The sequence below is a fragment of the Pangasianodon hypophthalmus genome, chromosome 4 (assembly GCF_027358585.1).
Source record: "Pangasianodon hypophthalmus isolate fPanHyp1 chromosome 4, fPanHyp1.pri, whole genome shotgun sequence".
NCBI classification, from domain to species: domain Eukaryota; kingdom Metazoa; phylum Chordata; class Actinopteri; order Siluriformes; family Pangasiidae; genus Pangasianodon; species Pangasianodon hypophthalmus.
In genome coordinates this window covers 24010843-24031999 of record NC_069713.1, presented here as the reverse complement: position 1 = coordinate 24031999, position 21157 = coordinate 24010843, and the positions used below count along the sequence as shown (strand labels likewise).

General features: G+C 39.2%; 1 protein-coding gene across 3 annotated transcripts; it reads right to left on the bottom strand.

Annotated features, from left to right (window-relative positions):
* Positions 1-95: 95 nt before the first annotated feature.
* On the bottom strand, positions 96-21005 carry ranbp9 (RAN binding protein 9). 3 transcript variants are annotated; one of them, XM_026936893.3, is made up of 14 exons: positions 20381-21005; positions 16891-17002; positions 16731-16783; positions 13317-13484; positions 10532-10554; positions 9753-9937; positions 7242-7354; positions 5016-5124; positions 4778-4932; positions 4516-4657; positions 3068-3189; positions 2764-2912; positions 2370-2481; positions 96-1354 (listed from the first exon to the last, which is right to left on the bottom strand). In XM_026936893.3, exons 1-14 carry the CDS (start codon positions 20592-20594, stop codon positions 1224-1226), a joined length of 1788 nt encoding a protein of 595 aa, XP_026792694.3. In that variant the 5' UTR covers positions 20595-21005; the 3' UTR covers positions 96-1223. The 3 variants fall into 3 exon arrangements, with proteins under 3 accessions (XP_026792694.3, XP_026792695.3, XP_026792693.3); XM_026936894.3 differs by having other exon boundaries at positions 2764-2909; XM_026936892.3 differs by having other exon boundaries at positions 2764-2915; positions 20381-21003.
* Positions 21006-21157: the final 152 nt, after the last annotated feature.

The window sequence follows — 21157 nt, the reverse complement described above, 5'->3', positions numbered from 1 at the left end:
ACATTAAAAATCATCCACAACCAGCGACATGCATCAGATTACTACAAGCACAGCCATTGTCTGGAAGTTGGAAGAACACAGTCCATACACGCGTCTTGTCCACCTGGGTATTTGTATTTTATTACTGAAAATGATAAGACAGTGCTGTTGACAATACTGTATCATTCTCCTTGCTTTTGTAACGTAGTGATGGTCATAAGGGCTGGCTGGTGAAACACAGGAGAAAACCAGGAACAGGCTTTCCTCTTTTCAGCCAGGGCTTGTATATATCAAGCAGTGTAGAATAACAGTTCTGACACATTTTACCTTTAATGTTTTTGTTACTATGCACAAGGGAGGTTTATCCAAAACTCAGGGACGATCGATAAATACAAGCCTAGGCGTATTTCAGAGAGCTGCACTGTACAGAAATGTGAGAGTGGTGAGCGTCGGCCTGGATGAGAACAGTTCGGAGACAGACTCAGGATAGCCGTAGACATCCACACGGTTACAAGTCCAAGTGTCCAAACGTTGCATCAAACCTGCTGTGCAGACTTGGCAGAGGGAGGGCGCGCTTGCACAAAGAAGGGCTTAACTCAAAATACAGCTCACACTAAACTCTCTATACTAAATACCACCACTAAGGAGGAGTCCAGCTTTGTTGGACTGCATTTTTTTTTTTCTTTAGATAACTAAAATATTCCACTCTGCATGTTAATATAGCTTTCAAAAAAAGGGCAAGGTGTGAGGGGGTTGTAACAAATACACAAGCAGACACCTTAAAAACAGCAGGGTGTTAACTGTAGGGGGGCCTTCGTGCTCACTTTAGCCAGCTTTCAATCGAGAACAAATATAATCTTATATGCAAGTTTAATTATAACATTAATTAGAATCAGAATAAATTTGTCTCATGCCTCAAACTAGAAAACAAACAATCGGAGCCTGCAACACACATACACACACCCCTCCCTCTCCCAAATTAAAAAGAAAATCAAAAAGGTGTAATGGTTCAGGAATTTGTTTGGCTTGAGGGATCCTTCTAATGTGTCTTTAGATTCAGGATGGCCTGTGTGTAAAGGATCCAGTCTCTTGAAGAGAGTGAGAGTCAGGATTTGGAATGGGTCCGGCTTATGAGGCGCTCCGGGTCATGATTAGAGACAGGCCCGATGTTCGAGTGGCCAGGTTGAGTTGGGGTGATGCAGACTGTGCTGCATGGCCCATTTAAAGGGATACTTCTCCCGGGGCTAGTGCAGGTAATCGTCCACTGAGGCGAAAGCGCAGGAGCCGATGCCTGTGCGGGCCATAAGTGCCAGGCACTGAGTCGCCTGACCCACGGCCTGAGCCAGAGGGGGCTGCTTGGGCAAGTTATGAGTCTCTGCAACACACACATTCAGGGGACAGTCATCAGATCAGTGTGACTCTTCAAAGCATGTAGTATTTTACCATTTTTTTTTATAATGAGCATTCTAAGTTACACTACACCCTCAGATATCCCAGAGTCTCCTAATTCATAATTTACCAAAATTGTTCTATTAGTGCAAGAAGGCCACTCCCTGGACATCAGTGTAGTCAGCCACAGTGGTTTCCTGTATTCTGTGTTACTGCTCCAGGCAGATGACTCAATTTATTCTCAGTTTTCCATGAGATATGAACTGCTGACAAATTTGACCAAGAAGGCTATTTCAAAGCCAAACCGGTGAGGCACATCTTAAGTGAAAAAAGCCTTCGGTGTTGCTTGCTCTGGAGTGCCTTTCAGTGTTTGTCTTCCTTCATGCACAGACCTTGGTCTTGTGCTTTAGTTTAAGAGTAAACTACTCAGGGAGCTCAGGGTGTACCAGTGCAAAGGGTAATGGGTCATTAAGCATCTGTTTATTTAAACTGGGCAGCCATCCCAGGCTTTTGGAAGTCAATAGACTGGCAAAATCAAGGCCAGATTTTATTTCAGTTTATAACATTATCAGTATACCAACTGGATGAAAACCTCAGAATCTAAATCCTTGATTAAAAAATTATATTCATATTGGGTATGTGGGTATATGGCATGCATGTACAAACTCTAAATAATTGGTGATACTCTGATGTTTACAGGTACTCATATCAGTGTAATTTCAGTGTAAAGTGGGTAGACATAATGCTGGGTAAAGGATGCATAAGGATTTCCCCTCACTAATCTCAAGGTTAATGTTGCTATGTCTAAGCAAGCTTACCTTTATTTTACCACAACTGACACCTGTGTATATGGGTTATCCGGTAGCAGGATCACTGTACAGCTTTGTAAGAGTGCTACAGAAGGCTGGACATCTTTACTGTATTTCTTGCTTAGTTCAATTCACTTTGCTTTTCAACTTTTAAAATGCCACTGGTTAAAAATGTTCTTCATGCAGTCTTACCTAATATTGCACTGTTGAGTGTGGAGCAGACTGGTTCTCTCTGGATGGAATCCAGTTGGTAGCCCACAGGACTGTTCCAAGGATCTGAGTATGCCAACAAACTAAAAGCATCCTGCACACACACAAAGTAAGAGCAATGAGGGTAATCCACAAAACCAGAACCAGCAGAGAAGTTACTTTATAAAGTTCAATTCATTTAATGCTTTTAAGTCAGACTGGAATACTTCTTATTGTGTTCTCTGTGTTGCCTTTTCACCATGTTGTGACTTTATAACCAAGCAAAGTTACACAATAGGAAAGCCGTACTTTTATATATTTTCCATTTTGTGTTTGTTAATTCTTGCACTAATAATGCGTTACATCTATAATTCTAATATGTATTTGGCGTTGCTACCTTCAGCATCTTCTTGTTGGCTGAGTTTTTGCCACGTTCACGGCGAAGGTGTTCGCTCATGCTCTGCAGCTCTCGGCCAAAATGGATCATCCTCTCGATGGCAGCCTGGCTCCCCCCGCAGAGCTGCCTCTTGGACTGAGCCGACTCTACTTCTGCGTGCAAGGCAACGACGTGAGGAACTAATGATGGTCATGGAGTTTGTCCCTTAATTTCACTTTATGATTTGTTTCTTTATGCTTGCAATGGAAGTGTCTGAGAAAGTTACTATAGAAATAAAAATGATCATTATTATTAGTGGTCTCACCCATCTCCGCCTCGCAGTCTTCAATGTCTGCTGCGTGTGTGGCGCTCCCATTCAAGAAGCCGTTTGAGGAGGACTCGGACACTCCGTTAGAGATGTGATCCACCTCCATATCTACATCATTGCTGCATAAAGCCAAGCAATTACAACACAGAAGGCTTATTAATGCTTATGTTCTGCCTGTGTTAAACTTGTTACAATATTAAATATACTTTGGGGGGAAAAAATCACAATCATAATAGAGGTATTTTGTACAAACACTTTGAATCTGGTGTCAGTCAAATCTTGACTGAGTTTACAATAAGCACCAGTCACAACAATACCACTTGGGTGTGGACTAGACAGATAGCAAAAAGAGATGTGAAGCCTAGCGCAGTAACATTCCACTGCAATGGAAATATGAGTTGGCTCTAATTTAAACCCAACTGTAGAAACTGAACCCTTACTGGAAATGTGGATAGTGGAATTTTAAGTGATTCTGCAGCAATGCGCAGTAAAAAACAGTGCAAAACAAACATAACAATGGCAGACATTTTCACTCATGATGCTGCTCAGTTTTTATCTCTTTTTTCCAAAAAAACAAAAAAAAAACAAACCACAGAGCCTTTTTTTGACCATTTTTGGCAGTATCCCTAATAAATATAGTTAACTGATATTAAATACAGTACCTACTTGTCTAATGTTAGCCAAGTCAAACATACATTGATAGATTTTGTTTCACTTAATGAACTCAAAACATTTATTACAATTACAGAAAGCGAGGGAGCTCACATGAGCACTTGAGGGATAGGTGAGTGGGCGGGGCTTTCAGGCAGTTTTTGGTTAATGTTGGAGAGTTGCGCAAAACCGCAAATCATTCCAGATTCATATTCGGCTTATCTCCTGTGTTACTGGGGAGTAAAATCTCTTTTGGGAGATTTATGAGTGATAACTAATTTTCACCAATCTTAAATTGCAGAGCTCCTACACAAAAAGTGTGAAGATTGGCAAGTCTGGTAATATAATTGGATATAGTGGTAATGTAACATCGTGTTGGGATGATAATATTGTTACATCGCACAAGCCCAGACTGAACAAAGCATCACTACGAACTGAACACACACATGATTTTTACGGCGACATACACCTACACGAGGATCCCCAAACATGTAAAGAAGTTCCCTCATTGATTATTGATTACATTGCTAATAATTGAGAAGGTGAAAATGAAAGATGAAAATATTTGATATTTAATAAATAAACTTTACAAGTTCAAAATGAAGAGATATCACAATATTTTCAGAACATTCTACTGCCATTTTTATAATTATTATTTATTAATATTATTAATTAATTATTATATTATTAATTATGATATAATTTAGGTAAACTATTATAAGAGTATGTGTGTGGCATTGTTGATGAGTATTATAAGAGTATGTGTATCTATGTGTGGCATTAGTGATGAATACCTTATGCTGGACTGCTGTGTGCGGCTGCCGTTCAGAACCCCCAGCTCACCGCTGCCCGTAGTTCCGGGACACGGTTTGTGGCTGTGTGCTGAGGAGTGAGCTTTACTGGACGACACTCCATTACAGCAGTTACTATCAAAACCTGGAGACGGAGAACATCACAAAGAAATTTAGCCCAAACATATGAGAATACATATACAGTTTTCAAGTGTATTCATGCTGGGAATACAAGAATTTTACAAAGGCTTTGAGTAATACACACCTGACGGGTAGGCCTGAGAGCCTGTGGCTTTGTGGGTGGGGCTACTGAAAAGGCGGGGAGAACCAGGGTAGCTATCCTGGGACTTTGGGCTCCGTCCACCGAGACAGCGTACCTCACTGTCAGTGCCATTCACCATTTCAATGAACTGTCTCACTCTATGTGCACAAAAATGAGGAGTCAAGCCTATTCATTCACACTACATTTACTCAGCAATGTTATATATAATGGCAACACTTACTTTAACATGAATAACAGGTCGGGGTTCCTTTCGAGCAGACTGGGGTAGAGTTGCTGAGTGGTCTCTATGGCCTCCCCCATTCGGCCGGAAAGAACCAGCTTCTGGATTTCTGAGAGATTACAGGAGCATTGGTGAAGAAAATACATAATGAATTATGAACAAATGTCTAGGCTACAAAGCGATAGCTGACATATTGTCACAACATATGGCAAGCTTGTTCGCTAGTTAAGTGCATTAAAGTATATGACATTTATCTTCTTCAAAGTTTCTAATGCAGCACATTGTGTCTGAGCCTTCGACAAAAAGTCTGAAAGTTGCTGGCATTTGATATTTCGGCTACGATATTATTTGAACATTTTGGCTATGATATTTAACGCAGGTAAAGTTATTGTTCAACTTGTGTTTCGCTGCAAGGTGACTGCATGTACTAAGCAGGAGTTTTATATGACAGCTTTATGTTGAATTCTGGTTTGCCAGTATTTGCACATACCTATGTGCTCCTGAGTCTGAAAAGACCATTTGCCATTCATGCATGCTAATTAATGCACCTAGTAAAAACGGTTCTACCACCAATCAGACTGTGCCTCTGCTAGTGTGTGTAGTGCAGCAGGTGGTGGGATTCAGAAACAGCAAGGTGCACTGCACCATCATGAAGCTTAAACATAGCTACCAAATGAAAACTTTACTTTTGCAAATTTTAAAAAGGATGGGCTGTTTTTCTTGTTCTGGTTGTTAAAGCTACTTGTCCGCCAGGCAACTACGAAAAGAGGAGAAAAGAAAAAAAAAAAAAAAAAAAAAAAAAAAAAACAAAGGCCCAGACACAAAATCTGCTTGTCCTGATCTATCCAATTTGTCCACCCCAGAAGTGTGCTGTCTATGCTCCATGCACTGAATTCACAGAGACAGTATTTCATGTGTGACTCAAAATGATGTACACAGTCCCTCCAAAAGTATTGGAACGGCAAGGCCAAATAATTTGTTTTTGCAACACAGAGTTTAAGATCAAAAGATTAATATGAGACAATAGATCAGAATTTCAGCTTTCATGTCCTGACATTTACATCTAGATCTGTTAACCAACTTTGATCATAGCACCTTGTTTGAACCCACTCATTTTTCCAAGTGACGGGTCCTCAGGCCTACCCGTGATCAAAAATATTGGAACATGTGACTGGCAGGTGTTTCTTGTTGCCCAGGTTTGCCTTGTTAGATTGCATATTTAATCAATTAATAGCTCTGAATGTCTACTCTTGGTTTGAGCCATGGGTTTCGCCTGTGAAGACTGCATTTGTTGTTAAACCAGAGAGCTGTCTATGGGATAAAAAGCGAGCCATTTTGAAGCTGAGAAAGAAGGAAAATCTATCAGAGCCATTGCACAAGCATTGGGCATAGCCAAACAACAATTTGGAATGTCCTTAAAAAGAAAGAAACCACTGGTGACCAATCAGACACCAAACAGGTAGGCCAAGGAAAACAACAGCAGTTGATCACAGAAACCCTGTAAGAGCTGTGAAGAAAAATCCAAAAACAACAGTCAGTGACATCACCAACAACCTCCATGGGGCAGGGGTGAAGGTATCACAATCCACTGTTCGAAAAAGACTTAGAGAGCAGAAATATAGAGTCTATAGCACAAGATGCAAACCATTCAACAGTAATTCATCATGAAGCAAGACAATGAGCCAAAACACACTGCCAACACAACAAAGTACTTCATCAGTGGAGGGTTTCAGACTGGCCAAGTCAGTCACCAGACCTTAACCCAACTGAGCAGCACTTCACCTCCTGAAGAAGAGACTGAAGGGAGAAACCCCCCAAAACAAACGACAACGGAAAGAAGCTGTGGTACAAGCCTGAAAAAGCATCACAAAAGAAGAATGCAACATTTTGGTGATGTCAGTGGGTCACCAGCTTGATGCAGTTATTGGAAGCAAGGGATATGCAACCAAATATTAAGTGCTGTTTACTTTAACACTATCTGTTCCAATACTTTTGCTCACCTAAAAATTGGTGCCATGTCCTAAGGTGTTTGACACATCTAGATGTAAATATCAGGAAATGCAATCTGAAATTCTGATATGGACTCATTCATCTTTTGATCTCAAACTAAATGTCTTCAGTGTATTGCAAAAACAAAAGATTTGGCCTTGCCATTCCAATACTTTCAGAGGGGACTGTATAAGTGATTGGTATTTTTGATTATGTGACTGATGTGTGCAGACTCACTCTGTCTGTTTTTGATTGAAGCGAGCTCCTCGTGCACGGCCTGGTCAGTGGACTTGGCGAAGGCTTCAGCCGTGGCACAGTAACTATGATGGACCAAGTAGGAGGCCACCATCCTGTCAACACAGAGTAGAGCTCAACACCCGTGTCCATACAATACTGCAACCCCAGCATCCTGCACTACTGTAATCATTATTCCATTACTGCTTTTGTTGCTTGGACTTTTACATTTTCCGTGTTGCCATATTTGTAATCATTTGTAATCATTTTATAATTTAAATCAATTATAAAATGAATTAAGTCAATAACAACTAATGTTAATTATAAGTAAATAATAACACTCAACAGACCGAGCTATTATAAAAAAAAAAAAAAGCCCACCGGGGGTCATGCGAGGCGGAAGCCGAGGGCTGCTAATACCCGACTCCCACCAAGCTGCATTATTTTTATATAACAGAATGGTCTGGAGTGTGTTATTCTGCTTACACCACAGCCATTACAATGTTTAATTTATTAAATGAACAAGAAGTTGCACATTTTAACGGTTTGTAGGTAGATTTAATGCTGTGGAACATCCGACAGACAAGTTAGTTCCTGTTCTCAACTACGTTATAGCTGTGATAAACAGTCATACTTGCTCACACACTCACACACTCACACACTCACACACTCACACACTCACACACTCACACACTCACACACTCACACACTCACACACAGCAGCCGAGAAAACATTTTACCGATAAACGGAAAGCAGTACCTGTGCTGTGTTATAATACAATTTCAAAAACAGTTTTTCATCAGAAGATGCTTTTCCATTAGGTTTCCCAAGAGGTGGTGCTGGGGGAATTTTGTTACCATAGCAACAACTCAAGCAACCCAAGCTGCTAACATGTCTGCCATTAAAAATATGAACTGTAAGAAAATCAATATCAGTTATCTGTGGAAAAAAACAAACACTTGGAAGTAGCTGAATATACTGCTACTACATGTTACTAAAACCTCCTTTCAGCAGCCACAAATAAGCCCTAAATAAGGAGAAACAATCAAAGCATGTTTGTGTTGTTTTGTGCCAATGTGTGGGTGACAAAATACGTTGTCACGGTCTGATACAAAGTACTTAAAAGAACCAGGACTGCTGTTAAAAGGATCACAGGAGAACTGTATCGGCACAGGCTCTGGCACCAGCACTGTCTTGATGGAAAAGGGGTGTGAGGTAACATGAAACAGATAAATAAACAATGCACTGGTTCTCAGCATTACGGTCATAACTCCACATGGGCTCACAGATGATTTTTTACCAACCATTATTCACTTAACGTATGGAATATTTTAAATTTATATTTTATAAATACCAAAATTTCATTAGCCTATACTATTTATTAGACACAGCTCCTCTTAAAGCTATTTTACACCAGATCACAGCGACACTCTGTCCAGCACATTCCCAGAATACACTGCACACGTGCGCCACATTTGACGTGCTACACTAGAAACCCTAAAAAAAAAAAAAAATAATGTTCATTTTATTGTTTGCAGCAAACAGGCTATATTTCAGGTTTAGATTCCTACTGCATCCTAATGCATCGTGCTCTCTTATTAGTTACAATTCAAAGTTCGCAATGGAGCGTAATGGACTTAAACTTTGATAGCATTCATTTTTGTGAAGTAAGCATCAGTGCCCTTGTAGGCATTAAATCTAAGCACTGATCTAAACTAGATGTAACAGCCAAGATGAGATGCACGGTTTCATACTACGTCTCCTGACTTTGATATGCTGCAGTGTGACGCACAAGCCCAGCCCTCGCATTAGACACACGAGTACCAAGGGGCTATTGTTGTGGGCTCTTACACAGAGACTGTAAAAGCATCATTAACTGTGTTTAACAAACAAACAAACAAAAAAAAAAAACAGCCTTTCCCTCTTATATGTATGACAGTAAATGTGATTTGTTGCTCTGCAGAGAACTGATTTGTTCAGATAAAACTAATCCATTAATTTTCAAGGTGGAAACCTATAATTTCACCAAACATATAATAATAAAAAAAAAATCTGGACTTTAAATTGGGGTCTTTAAGTTGAGAAGCCCTGAAATAATGCTTATCATCATCATCATCATCATCATCATCATCATCACCAGTGGATAGATTTTAACCAACCAAAACTGGTCGCACATTTGCACTATTTGTCCATATAGTACACAATAATAGAAGGGATTTATTTATAATTGCACTATCCATTGCACCCAGATGAGGATGGGCTCCCTTTTGAGTCTGGTTCCTCCCAAGGTTTCTTCCTCATATTGTCTCACTGAGCTTTTCCTTGCCAATGTTGCCTCTGGCTTGCTCATTAGGGATAAATTCACATATTTACAATATATTTTGAATCCATTTATTTCTGTAAAGCTGCTTTGTGACAATGTCCATTGTTAAAAGTGCCACATAAATAAAATAAAATTGAATTGAATTGAATTGAATCATCATCATCATCATCATCATCATGGGAACACTCACTTCTGAATCATGGCCTGCCACTCGCCCTCTCGCTCGCCAATGGGACAGCGCTCAATCTGAGCCTGGATCTTGGTTCTCCACTCACGCATGTAGTCCTCTATGTCAAATACAAATGGATGCTGCCCAAAATTAGCATCCACCAGCTCTCCCGGGGTTTGAAGACCCACTGTCGGGTACAGGTTGGGCTGGAGAAAGACAACATTTTATTAAGAAACAAGTCCTCATTTATCAGCACTGTGTATGGTGAAAAGTGTCAGTGTTCATAATGTCGCTAAACAGTTTCAGGGAAATAAAATGGTATGTGGTTCTCATGACTGGATGTAAAAGGCAATAGGGAGAAATAACTTAAGGGAGCAACAATTTTTCCTGATCCAATAAAAAGAAAGGTCAAAGCTGGAAAACCAACGCACTTCACAGCACATTCAGAGAAACATGAATGCTGGAGTTACGCCAACTTTGTTTTCCCCTCAATGGTTGATTGTTATAGGCCGAAACAGACAACTGATTTGTTGTCTAGTAAAATGTAAAAAGCCATGCAGTCCAACTGCTTTAGAAAAAAACTCTTTTTTCTGAAAACTAAAAGTCTTGAAGGACACACAAATATATACAAAAAACTATTATATACAGAAAAGCCCATGTCACCATATGAGTAACATGATGTAGCAATTGTTCTTAAAGCCAACATTAAGGATGGAAAAATACAAATTATAAAGACTTAATAATGGAATGATAATGGAAAAAATAGCTAAAAGATTTTAATAAAAAAAAGAAATACTTACTGGTAAATCTGTAAAAGCTATACCTAGAAGAAAAAAAAAAAACACATTAATATTATTAATGTAAAGATCATTCATGTCATTATCACTTCATACACAATGGTATATACCATGGCATGACATCCCAGAATGTTTTGCTCCTTTTATTCCACAGCAATTTGCCAACTATTACAATTGGATTTATTAAAGGACAACTTCTTATCCGTTTATAATTACACTTAATGTTATGGAACGTCCATTGGACAAGTTAGTTCCTGTTGTCACTTCCTTCACACAGCTACCTACAGTCGTTCCTTCACCAGTCTTTCTATTTTCAGCTCTGTTTTGAAGTTAATAAGACAAAAAAAAGTTTGCTTTCTACCAAGAAACCACAAAGCGCAAACTCCTTTGTTCTGAAGAGCTTCCTGGAACATCTTTACCTCTGACAGTTACAAAGCGCTGAAAGGGGAGCCTCCTTCGATACATGTTACACACATCTCCCTACACAATAATCAATGATTATAAGTTGTTCTTGTTTTGTTGTTTTTTTTTAAATCTGTTTATTATTAGGCTTAGATTATGTGTAGTGTCTACCACACAAGTTCAAGTGAATTAGCTGTTACCATAGAAACAAGAATGTATTTGGATCAGTGCATTAATATAAACAGCGATGGTACGATCGTCAAAGCCGTACTGTTACTGAAAATTAATACACACCTTCTGACAAATCCAATTTAGAGAATTCTGCATCACTGTGGAATAAATGCATATAATACTCCTCATAGTTTTATGTGATTAAAGTTATTTTGTATTAGAAATTTACAGGGCTAGAAAGTAGACCTTTGTGCAAATAATATTTCTAGATAATCAGAAATTCAGTAATGTTTGTGTGGAGCGTCGAGGTTATTGTCTTTACTGCTGTGTCTGCTCAGGACACAGCTAATGAGATGTCTGTTGAGCGTTATGGAAACTACAACAGTCGTGCAACTTTTTCATATTTCTTTGAATTTCCTAATATTAGAAAGTTTGGAAATTAATGTAAATGTTATAAAGGACAGTACGCCTGTAATTTTCAAATGTAATGATTTTAAACAATTCCAAATGAAACTCATCTTTAAATATCATCTTTCCATAATAATAATAACAATAATAATAATAATAATAATAATAATAAGGCACCTACTGTGATATACATATGCTGATGTTAAGCATTTATAAGTGTACTGAAAACATAATTTAATAGTATCTAGGTGAAGTTTTGAAATGCTTTTTCAAAAACCTACTCAAGACACGGAAAGGTAAAATAGAGGTAATTACTGAGCACAGTGTAAAAGAGCCTCCAGTTACTAGATAACTGTTTTTGGACAGCATGGCTGCACGATATTTCAAAATTATTGAAATGTACATATCGCGATATGCATATCGCGAGGGCATGCGAAAACTGAATGATTTTAATACTTCAAACAGTTAGGAAAAGTCAAAGTTTTAGGGCAACGCAGATAGCAGAGAATAGACTGGGCACGCGACTGTTATCTGGGGTGTGTGTGAGTGAGTGCAAGCGCTCCGGTGACGTACGAGAGACGATCAACAAGCCTCTGTGACGCGCTCATAGCAAACCAGTCTGAAAAGATGACTTTGCCAGAGACTTCGAGTGAACCCAAGGCACCCGCAGCTGCTGCTGCTGCTGATTTAGTGGCAATACGAAGAAGCACTTCAATTATATGGCAGTGTTTTGGCTTCAGAAGAGATGACCACATGCAGACTGAAGTTATATGTAAAACATGTAAATCACGGGTGGCAATGCAAAGAGGAAACACTACAAATGTTTACAGTCACCTCATGTCAAAGCACAACAATTTGTTTCAGCTGTGTTCGGCAGAAAAATCTTCAATCACAGGTAAATCGACCCTTGCTTTTGAACCTAAGCAACAATCCATAGCATCAGGTTTGGAGAGCTTATCACCATATCCTGCAAAGCTCCCGGCATCATAGAGAAATAACAGAGGCTATAACATACTTTCTAGCAAAGGATATGGAGCCGAGCGCCACGGTCGGGAAACCAGGTTGTGTGTACCTGATGGATACCGTAGACAAATGGAACAACATTCCCTCTCGCACTCATTTTTCCCAGACTGCTATCCCCCAAATGTACGAGCATTGTTGCAACCATGTCAAGTTGGAACTGAGAGATGCTGAACATTCTGCGTGTATGACAAACCTCTGGTCCAGCAGGACAACAGAGCTGTACATTAGATTGACGGTTCAGTTAGACTTTAAAGTGAGAAGTCGGTGGTTACAGGCGTCGGTGAGCACAGCGGGGAAAACATAGCTCTGGGACTGTGAGAGGCTTTCTCTGGTTGAAATCTGAGTGAGGAGCGTCTAGTGTGTTTTACCCCCGACAATAATATTACATTAAACGTGTTTTATTCTATATTCTGTCCCACCTTGTGCAGTGCAATAAGTCAATAACACTCGTCTAGTGTTGATATGATTTAAATTAAGACAGCAGTAGTTAAATTAGATTAGTTAATTAGATAAATTTCATATATTAAACATGTATACAGGTTATCATTTTCAGTTTTTAAATATATAAATATTATTTAAATTGAGTTTACACACACAGCATTATTGTATTGCATATCGAAATTATTTAACAACTTATCACATATCGCATTTTTCCTCAATACTCTGCAGCCCTACCGGACAGCACACTATGCCAGGGTGTACTGACGGATGATTACATGACAGTGAATGATAAGGTGATAAACTTTTGCTTAAAGATGTAGAAATTTACAAAATTGTTCTGTACCTAGACTGTGGCCATTCTTTGTGTAGAAGCAGGTGTTGTTGATGAGGTTGACGCAGCAGCCAATCACGTCGCCTGTGGTAAATGTGGGCCCGTACGGCTGCCCTGTGCCTGATGAGCAGAAACTGTGTCCGTCGTCTCCGTGATAGCCGTAGGAGTGCTTGTCCCAGCCTGTGAGGATAAAGTCACAGCAGTCAGAGAGAGCACATGGTGTATGGTTGAAGCATACATCAACAGTATGTACCTGTTTTACTGGCCACCACTTTGACAGAAACGAACCCAGACATTGAATCTTATGTGCCATCACTTCTAGCTAGAGTTCTTTCCAGTTCTGTACTTTTATAGTAAACAGAATTACGAGATTGTCTTGATAAAACAGGATAGATGTAATGCTGCCTTTAATTCTGGGGGAAAAAAAAAAACTTCAAACAGTTCTTACTGTAGATCCTGAGCACGACAGCCTTTAGCTCTGGAGCATGCATATGCTAGCCAAAAATGCTGTTGATCGTCGCGGTCTACCCACTGAAACGTCTGGGTAGAGCCGATAAAGTTGACGTGCACACGATAACAATATGATCGTGAATTGATATGTACCTGATCATCGAAACATGCCTACCAGGGAGTGTGCTTTTAACTCTTATCTCTCAAACAAGCCACAGAGAAACCACCCTGCCTGCTGGATTTACCCTGGGTGTCACTATAATATAAATATATACATATATATACATACACTGACTTCACATATGAACATGAAACTACTGTCACTTCAAAGCAAAGGATGAGAGTTCCTTTTGGACACACCCTTACACACACAATGCATTCAGCTGAACAGCACAGGGATGCTCACTCTATGTCTTACAAACACAGAGAGAAACAGGCAAGTGTACAAACAATATGCACAGAGAAAGCTCTGAGCACCAAGTCAACTCAAGTGGTTTATTGTCATTTCTACCATATACAGCTACACAGTATACAGTACACAGTGAAACGAAACAACGCTCCTCCAGGACCAACACAGAGCTACACGAGGCTACACAGAACTAAATGAGACTACACAGACCTACACAGGACTACATAAAGTGAACATGTGCAAATGTGTGCAAAACCACAGGTGTCCATTTAAATGGAAAAAAGCAGATGTCCCCCAAGAAGTAGAATTTCCATACAATTTGAATTCTTAAAATGTCAGATGACAGATATTAACAGTGGACGAAGCTTGGAGTATGCTTTCACACATTAAATTTGCTTGTTCGGACTTTACACACTTTACAATACATTTGTATTCCCCTGAACACAGAACAATTTGTTTCAGGGAGTGGTGACAAAAATGCATTTTAAAGTTCAGCTGAAGATTGATTGATCTATTTTCCAGAAGCTATATATGGCACATTATGTTTTAAATTTTGAATAAATCAAAGGGTAGGCCCTTGCCATGAAACACTGATTAAAATATAATGGTATGCTGATTAATTACATCCACAGACTTAATATACTTCATGCTTGCTGACAGGATCTGTGTGACCAACTGCATCTGTCACACATGACAACACTGACACCTGTCTTGTTTTGCCAGGGGAAGTGCAGGAAACTTGCAGGAAACATACTAATGAAAGTGTAAGATTAAAAATAATGCTTTCATTTGAAGTGTATAGACTTCAGTTGAAGAGTCTGTCCTGGTGTTATTTCTGAATCAGGATGTTTGAGTGTTCAGGTTGTTGATGATCCTCTATTATATTATATATATTCATACCTACAAGTCACTGTTTAACGGAAGAGAGCTAACGTTACAACGAATAATCAACATTATTATTTTACTATAGCAAAAATAGTTGGTAACAAATTTCATCATCAATTAGTTGGTCTATGTTTAAAGCATGGTGTGGCATGCACTGCCTCGCTTCATTGAGAATGAAAACACATCCGATGTGCTTGAAAATGGCGGAGAGCTTTATGAAATTTACAACAGAGAAAACGGTATGACCAAAGTCCTCCAAAATATGGGAACACTTCACATTACACTTCAGTGTTGGCCTCATGACATAACTAGTAAGGAATGTGAGGGATAGTTAGACTCATAATGATTCATGTTTCTTTTATTTGACTTTTGTATAGCAGGAAAAATTATTGTTTAGTGTTTTAATTAGCTAGACAGTTGACCTTTATTTTGAATTTGACTGCTGAGGATTGAACAGGACTTGAAATTCAGACATGAACCTCTCCCAGTGATTTACACCATTCGTCCATTGGTATATGGTATACGGTACATAATCGCAAAAATGTTTGTGGAACCAGTAGAAGTACAGAATAATGTGACATTGCATTAGTTTTGGAAAAACTGGGTGACAAAAATACTCAATAATATTCTCATGCCACGACAAATGTCTGATAAATGTCAATATTGTATTGGAATTAGTGAACTCTTATTTAATTTAAGCCTAGTTAAGCAGCTCTATAGTAGATCGAAATGCTGGAATGAATTAAAAATAGATATATTTTTGGTATAATATCTTTCTAAAATGATCCAACTAACCCATTAATCAGAAAAATAATTAATAGATTAATTGATAATTGTTAGTTAACACCCAAATCATCATGTCATTGAATCACCTAGACTAATCACCTGTCTATTTCTCACCATCACGCCTTCGATCAGTACTGCATAAAAACTCAACACATTATCAACCGGCACACCTGCAATACTTTGCTCTTTCTCCACTGGACCATAGTAGGAGTAAATAAATTACATTTTTCTCCAGGCTACGACGTGCTGGAGTTTGAACACTTTTAATCACTTTCTAATTATTATCATTATAACTGTGATACTAATCTTGTATGAATGAAGAGATTTGCTATTCAAATTCTAACAGCTAATGCACTTGTGAATATTGGTAGCTGTGAAGAATTGCAACTCAAGCCTGCACAGGATTACCTGATGTTAATAATTTAAAGGCTGAATCAAGCGAGGTAGATATAAGCAAATGTGGAAACACACTACTGAGAACTTAGTAATCAATTAAAACAGGTCACAATTCCATGTGTGCAATTCCATGCATATACTGAAACTGCAATATAGTGTGATTCTGTGAAAATGGAGCTCACAGAACTATAGCAAGATTTTCTTTTCTTAGTTAATCTGAATGTGAAAGAACCTGCAAGTCGCACTATTTCAATAAATGGGTAGAAGTTGGGTTGACCATAGTTCAGAAAACTCAAGCAGGCTAAAAGGAGATGAAACTGATTAAGCAATGTTGCTTATTTCCTCAATGTTACACTAAATAAGAGAGATCAGCAGGGATCAGTCTTTCCTTCACAGAAAGACCTTTACATTCTGGTTTAACAGACAGTGAAGACTGTTTCAGACAGACACTGACAACTGTCTCATTCAATCTGATCAAATATCCTAATCGTCTGTTTTACCTGGAAGTCTGTTCATGTTGACCCCCTGGGCAGAGAGACCAATCCCCATGTACCTGATACGAGAGAGAGAATTACATACATGTTGTGCATTTATATAAATCATTTGGATTGCTCTAAATAAAATATGTTTATGGTAAATCATGCTGATCAGTTTACTTACCCATCTCGTCCTTTACTGATGATTTTCACCTCAAAGTAATAGACCCCACAGGCAGCTGGAATAGGATGAGTCGCACGAACAGATGCCGCATCCTTAGGTGTCTTTCCATGACCTAAAAATCAGACAGACAAAGATACAATCAAAGCCAAGGTGAATGCATTCTAATGCATTTTGGTTTAATATATAAAGGGACACAAGGGAGAACTTTTGTGTCACATTAATGATGCTACAATTACAAATTAAAATAAAAAATAGACAAAAATCTGGACCTAAGATATTTTGACACACCAAAAAGTGACCAATCACTTTACAAACAATGTTAATGGTGATAATAATTAGAAAGTGATTAAATGTGGTTTTGTGATCGTCTGTGCCAGTCAGAGATCAGACAAGTTCAAACACTTGCAGAAGATCAACAGTTAAAATGTCAGCCATGTGGACATTAGATAGCCAATTGGTAAAAGGATAATATCAAAAAATCACCTAAAAATCTACCATCCAGCTGAATTTGTGTGATTGCCACTGCCACCCAGCAGTTCCTGACTGCACAGTTCATAATATTTGCAAGACTTCCTGCACTCTCTTTAAACCTGAAATGGTGGAAATGCTCATTTTCCTGTATTGTTAGGCTATGATATTATTTGATATTGATATTATTTTTCAAATACATATATAGCTTGTAGTTTCATGCCCAAAGATGACTTGTTTCTATATGTTATCGAATGATATAGTCTATTATTTTCTATCCTGATAAACTTTGAAATTCTAATCTGTATGTCTTCAGACAATCTTCTTTCTATATGTAATGACCCGAGTGATACAAAGAACATGTAAAACACTCTGTACAAGAAGTAAACAAAAGAAAACTAAGAAGCCTAAACAGCGTAGTCTAATCACCTTATCTAAACTCCCTCTATGGACACAGTGAACTGGAATTTCCACTTTGAGTAAATATAAAGGGTTCTCCATACAAATAAAATGCAAACAAACAAAACCTCAGTGGACTTCATGGTACAATTTGCATTTTAAGTTATTTTAGGTGGACCAGTGAACTACTTCTCACAAGTGCCTTAGATCAATTACGTTGAATTGTTGGCTACTGTGTAAATTATCTTCCCTTGAGGCAAAAAATCTGGAGATATGGGCTGGTTTGAGTATTTCAGAAACTGCTGATCTCCTGGGAGTTTCACACACCAGCCTCTAGAGTTTATATAAAATGGCGTGAAAAGCAAAAAAAAAAAAAAAAAAAAAAACACCACTGAGTGAGCGACAGTTCTGTGGGTGGAAATGTGTTGTTGATAAGAGAGGTCAGAGGAAAATGGCCAGATTAGTTCCAGCTGCCAGGAAGTCTATAGTAACTCATATAATCACTCTCTACAACCGTGGTGAGCAGAAAAGCATCTCAGCATGCACAAAACATCGAACCTTAAGGTGGATGGGCTACAACAGCAGAAGGTCACACTGGGTTCCTCTCTTGCCAGCCAAAAACAGGAATCTGAGGCTATCATGGGCACAGACTCATAGAAACTGGGCAGTTCAAGATTTAAAAATAAATAAATAAATCACCTGTTCTTTTTCCAGTCTGTGCCCATGATAGCCTCGGATATCCTGTTCTTGACTGACAGGAGTTAAACCCGATGTGGTCTTCTGCTGTTGTGGCCCATCCACCTCAAAGTTTGATATGTGTTCTGAGATGCTTCTCTGCTCACCACGGTTGTAAAGAGTGCTTATTTGAGTTACTATAAACTTCCTGTCAGCTCGGACCAGTCTGAACGTTCTCCTCTGATCTCTCTCATCAACAAGGTGTTTCAGCCTGCAGACCCTCCACACACAGGATGTTTTTTTTTTTTTTTTTTTTTTTTTGCACCATTCTGTGTAAACTCTAGAGACTGTTATGTGTGAAAATCCAGATCAGCAGTTTCTGAAATACTCAAACCAGCACCTCTGGTACCAACAACCATGCCACGATTGAAGTCACAGAAATCACAATTTCCCCCATTCTGATGTTTGATGTGAACATTAACTGAAGCTCTTGACCTGTATATGCATGATTTTATGCATTGTGCTGCTGCCACATGATTGGCTTATTGCATAACTCTGAATGAATGTGCAGGTGTACAGGTGTTCCTATTAAGTAGACGATATATATACACACACTGATCTATCGTCTCCTAATCCTCTTAAGATATCAAGCCCAAATGTCTCACAAAAGAACTGGCCTTGAAAGCCAATTCAAGAGGGGACTGTGTGTATTATATAAATACACACACACACACACTAATTCACTATATATATATATATATATATATATATATATATAAATAAATAAACACACACACACACACAAACACACACACACACAACAAACAACATTTAATCTCCACCGGCCAGTTTGGACTTTTTTTGGTCTAGCTTTTCGTCATCAGACACTACTGCAGGACTAGCAAATATGTGAGAAATTGTTTAACTAGTTAGCTTGTGTAACTAACACCTCTGAAGCGAGATGTTCACCAGCACCATGTTCACCGCTGCTGCTTTATGCCTACCAAGGAAATAAGCGGCATTAGCGAGCAGGCCTTACTGAGCTAACGCTGTTAGGCTACAGGCTTCAGTTAGCCTGTAGTCATGATTCTTATGATATTGACCGTTAGCAGGGTCTGACACTTTAATTTGTTAACATGAGTAACTATAAAGGATGACTGTTACTCTTTATCCAAGAAAAGTGCACAATTTTAATGGCTTGGCTCGCTAACAAACTACAAAAGAGGTTAGCTAAAAATACACATCTATCCAGATGCTACTTCCGGATTTCAGTGAAGAACCTCTGACGCCATTTTCTCCTACCCGTTTTGCGGAAACTCCTGCGTTCCGATTGGCTAGGAGAATATCCTCATCAACGGTTCACTGAAAGGATATGGCCGCGTCCATCCAATGAGCAGCCAAATCCTAGCGAATGAGGCGGGGTTTGCTGGAATACGGGTGTGAAAAAGTAACGTAGCCAGCTATCTTGCTAGTTAGTTCTTAAAAAAAAAAAAAAAAAAAAAAAAAAAAAAAAAAAAAAAAAAAAAACTTGGGCTCGAGAACTAGCCACTGTCGTAGTAATCAAATCATTTTCACATCAAATGTTTAAATGAACAGGACCTAGAATGTAGCTTGCAACAATACGACCACCATAAATAATATATGCCTAAATAGTTATTTAGTCCATTTTTAGCTAGCTAGGTAATTTGACAAGGCTGGCTGTCAAACATGTAGAGGCAGCATTATCCCATTACCTGGGTGAATTTACTGCCTAGCTAACTGTAATAGCTGCTGAATTTCGACTCCCTCGGTAGATAATAAGCAGTAAAGCTACTTATTTAGCAATACTAAGCCACAACTGCTAACACACTGCTAACACACTACTAACATGTATACTACCCAGCTGGCTACTTATACAGTCTAGCCACTTGGTTAGCCAGTTAGCTTTGTTGTTGATGAGGCTGCTTACCTTTATAATGCACCCGCAGGTTGTTCTGTGACAGGCCAATGTAGCTGAATTTGTCCTTTGGGCTCCAGGATCTGGGCAGCGGAGTTTCTTGTTCGTTGACGGCCGGGTAAAGGCGCCTGAGCCGCTGGTTGAGCTCTTTTTCCTGCTCGTTTAGAGCCAAGTCTCCGTGAACAACCGACATCAGAAAGCCGCAGCCCGATGACGGTCCGGACATCGCGATCGGATTCCTCCCTTTAACACTCACAGCTAACCAGCTACCTTTAGCTGGACAGCTCTCTGGAAGACTCCAGCGATGAGCTCTATCTGCTGTCACCGACCACAAAACACGAACTCTTTCTGTTTTTTCGCTTTTTTTTTCTGGTTAGCTAGCAGGCTAGCTTTAGAGAGCACGGCGCAAACAGCTCTCCTGGCTGACTAGGTTAGTGAAGCGGAGAAGCTCCTCGCTGTTCATACAAAGTCGATGCACAGAGATGCCAAAACAAAGCCAAACGGCATGAATCCCACTCTCTAGGACGACATGCAGCGAATTGAGGAATAAAATTCACAGACATCGACAGAGCTCTCACTCCGATCTTTTGTTTGTTGTTGGTGAGAAATGCGGCGATCTGATTGGCTGAGGCGGAGTCCAGTCACACTTCTCCAGGAGTTGATGCATGCCCAGACACACAGCCTATCAATAACATGTCCTCTGTGCACCTTGTGTCATAGCATGGGCTTACATGGAAATCCAGGCAGATCACTTATTTTAGCAACGTCTTTGATCAATATATAACTGAT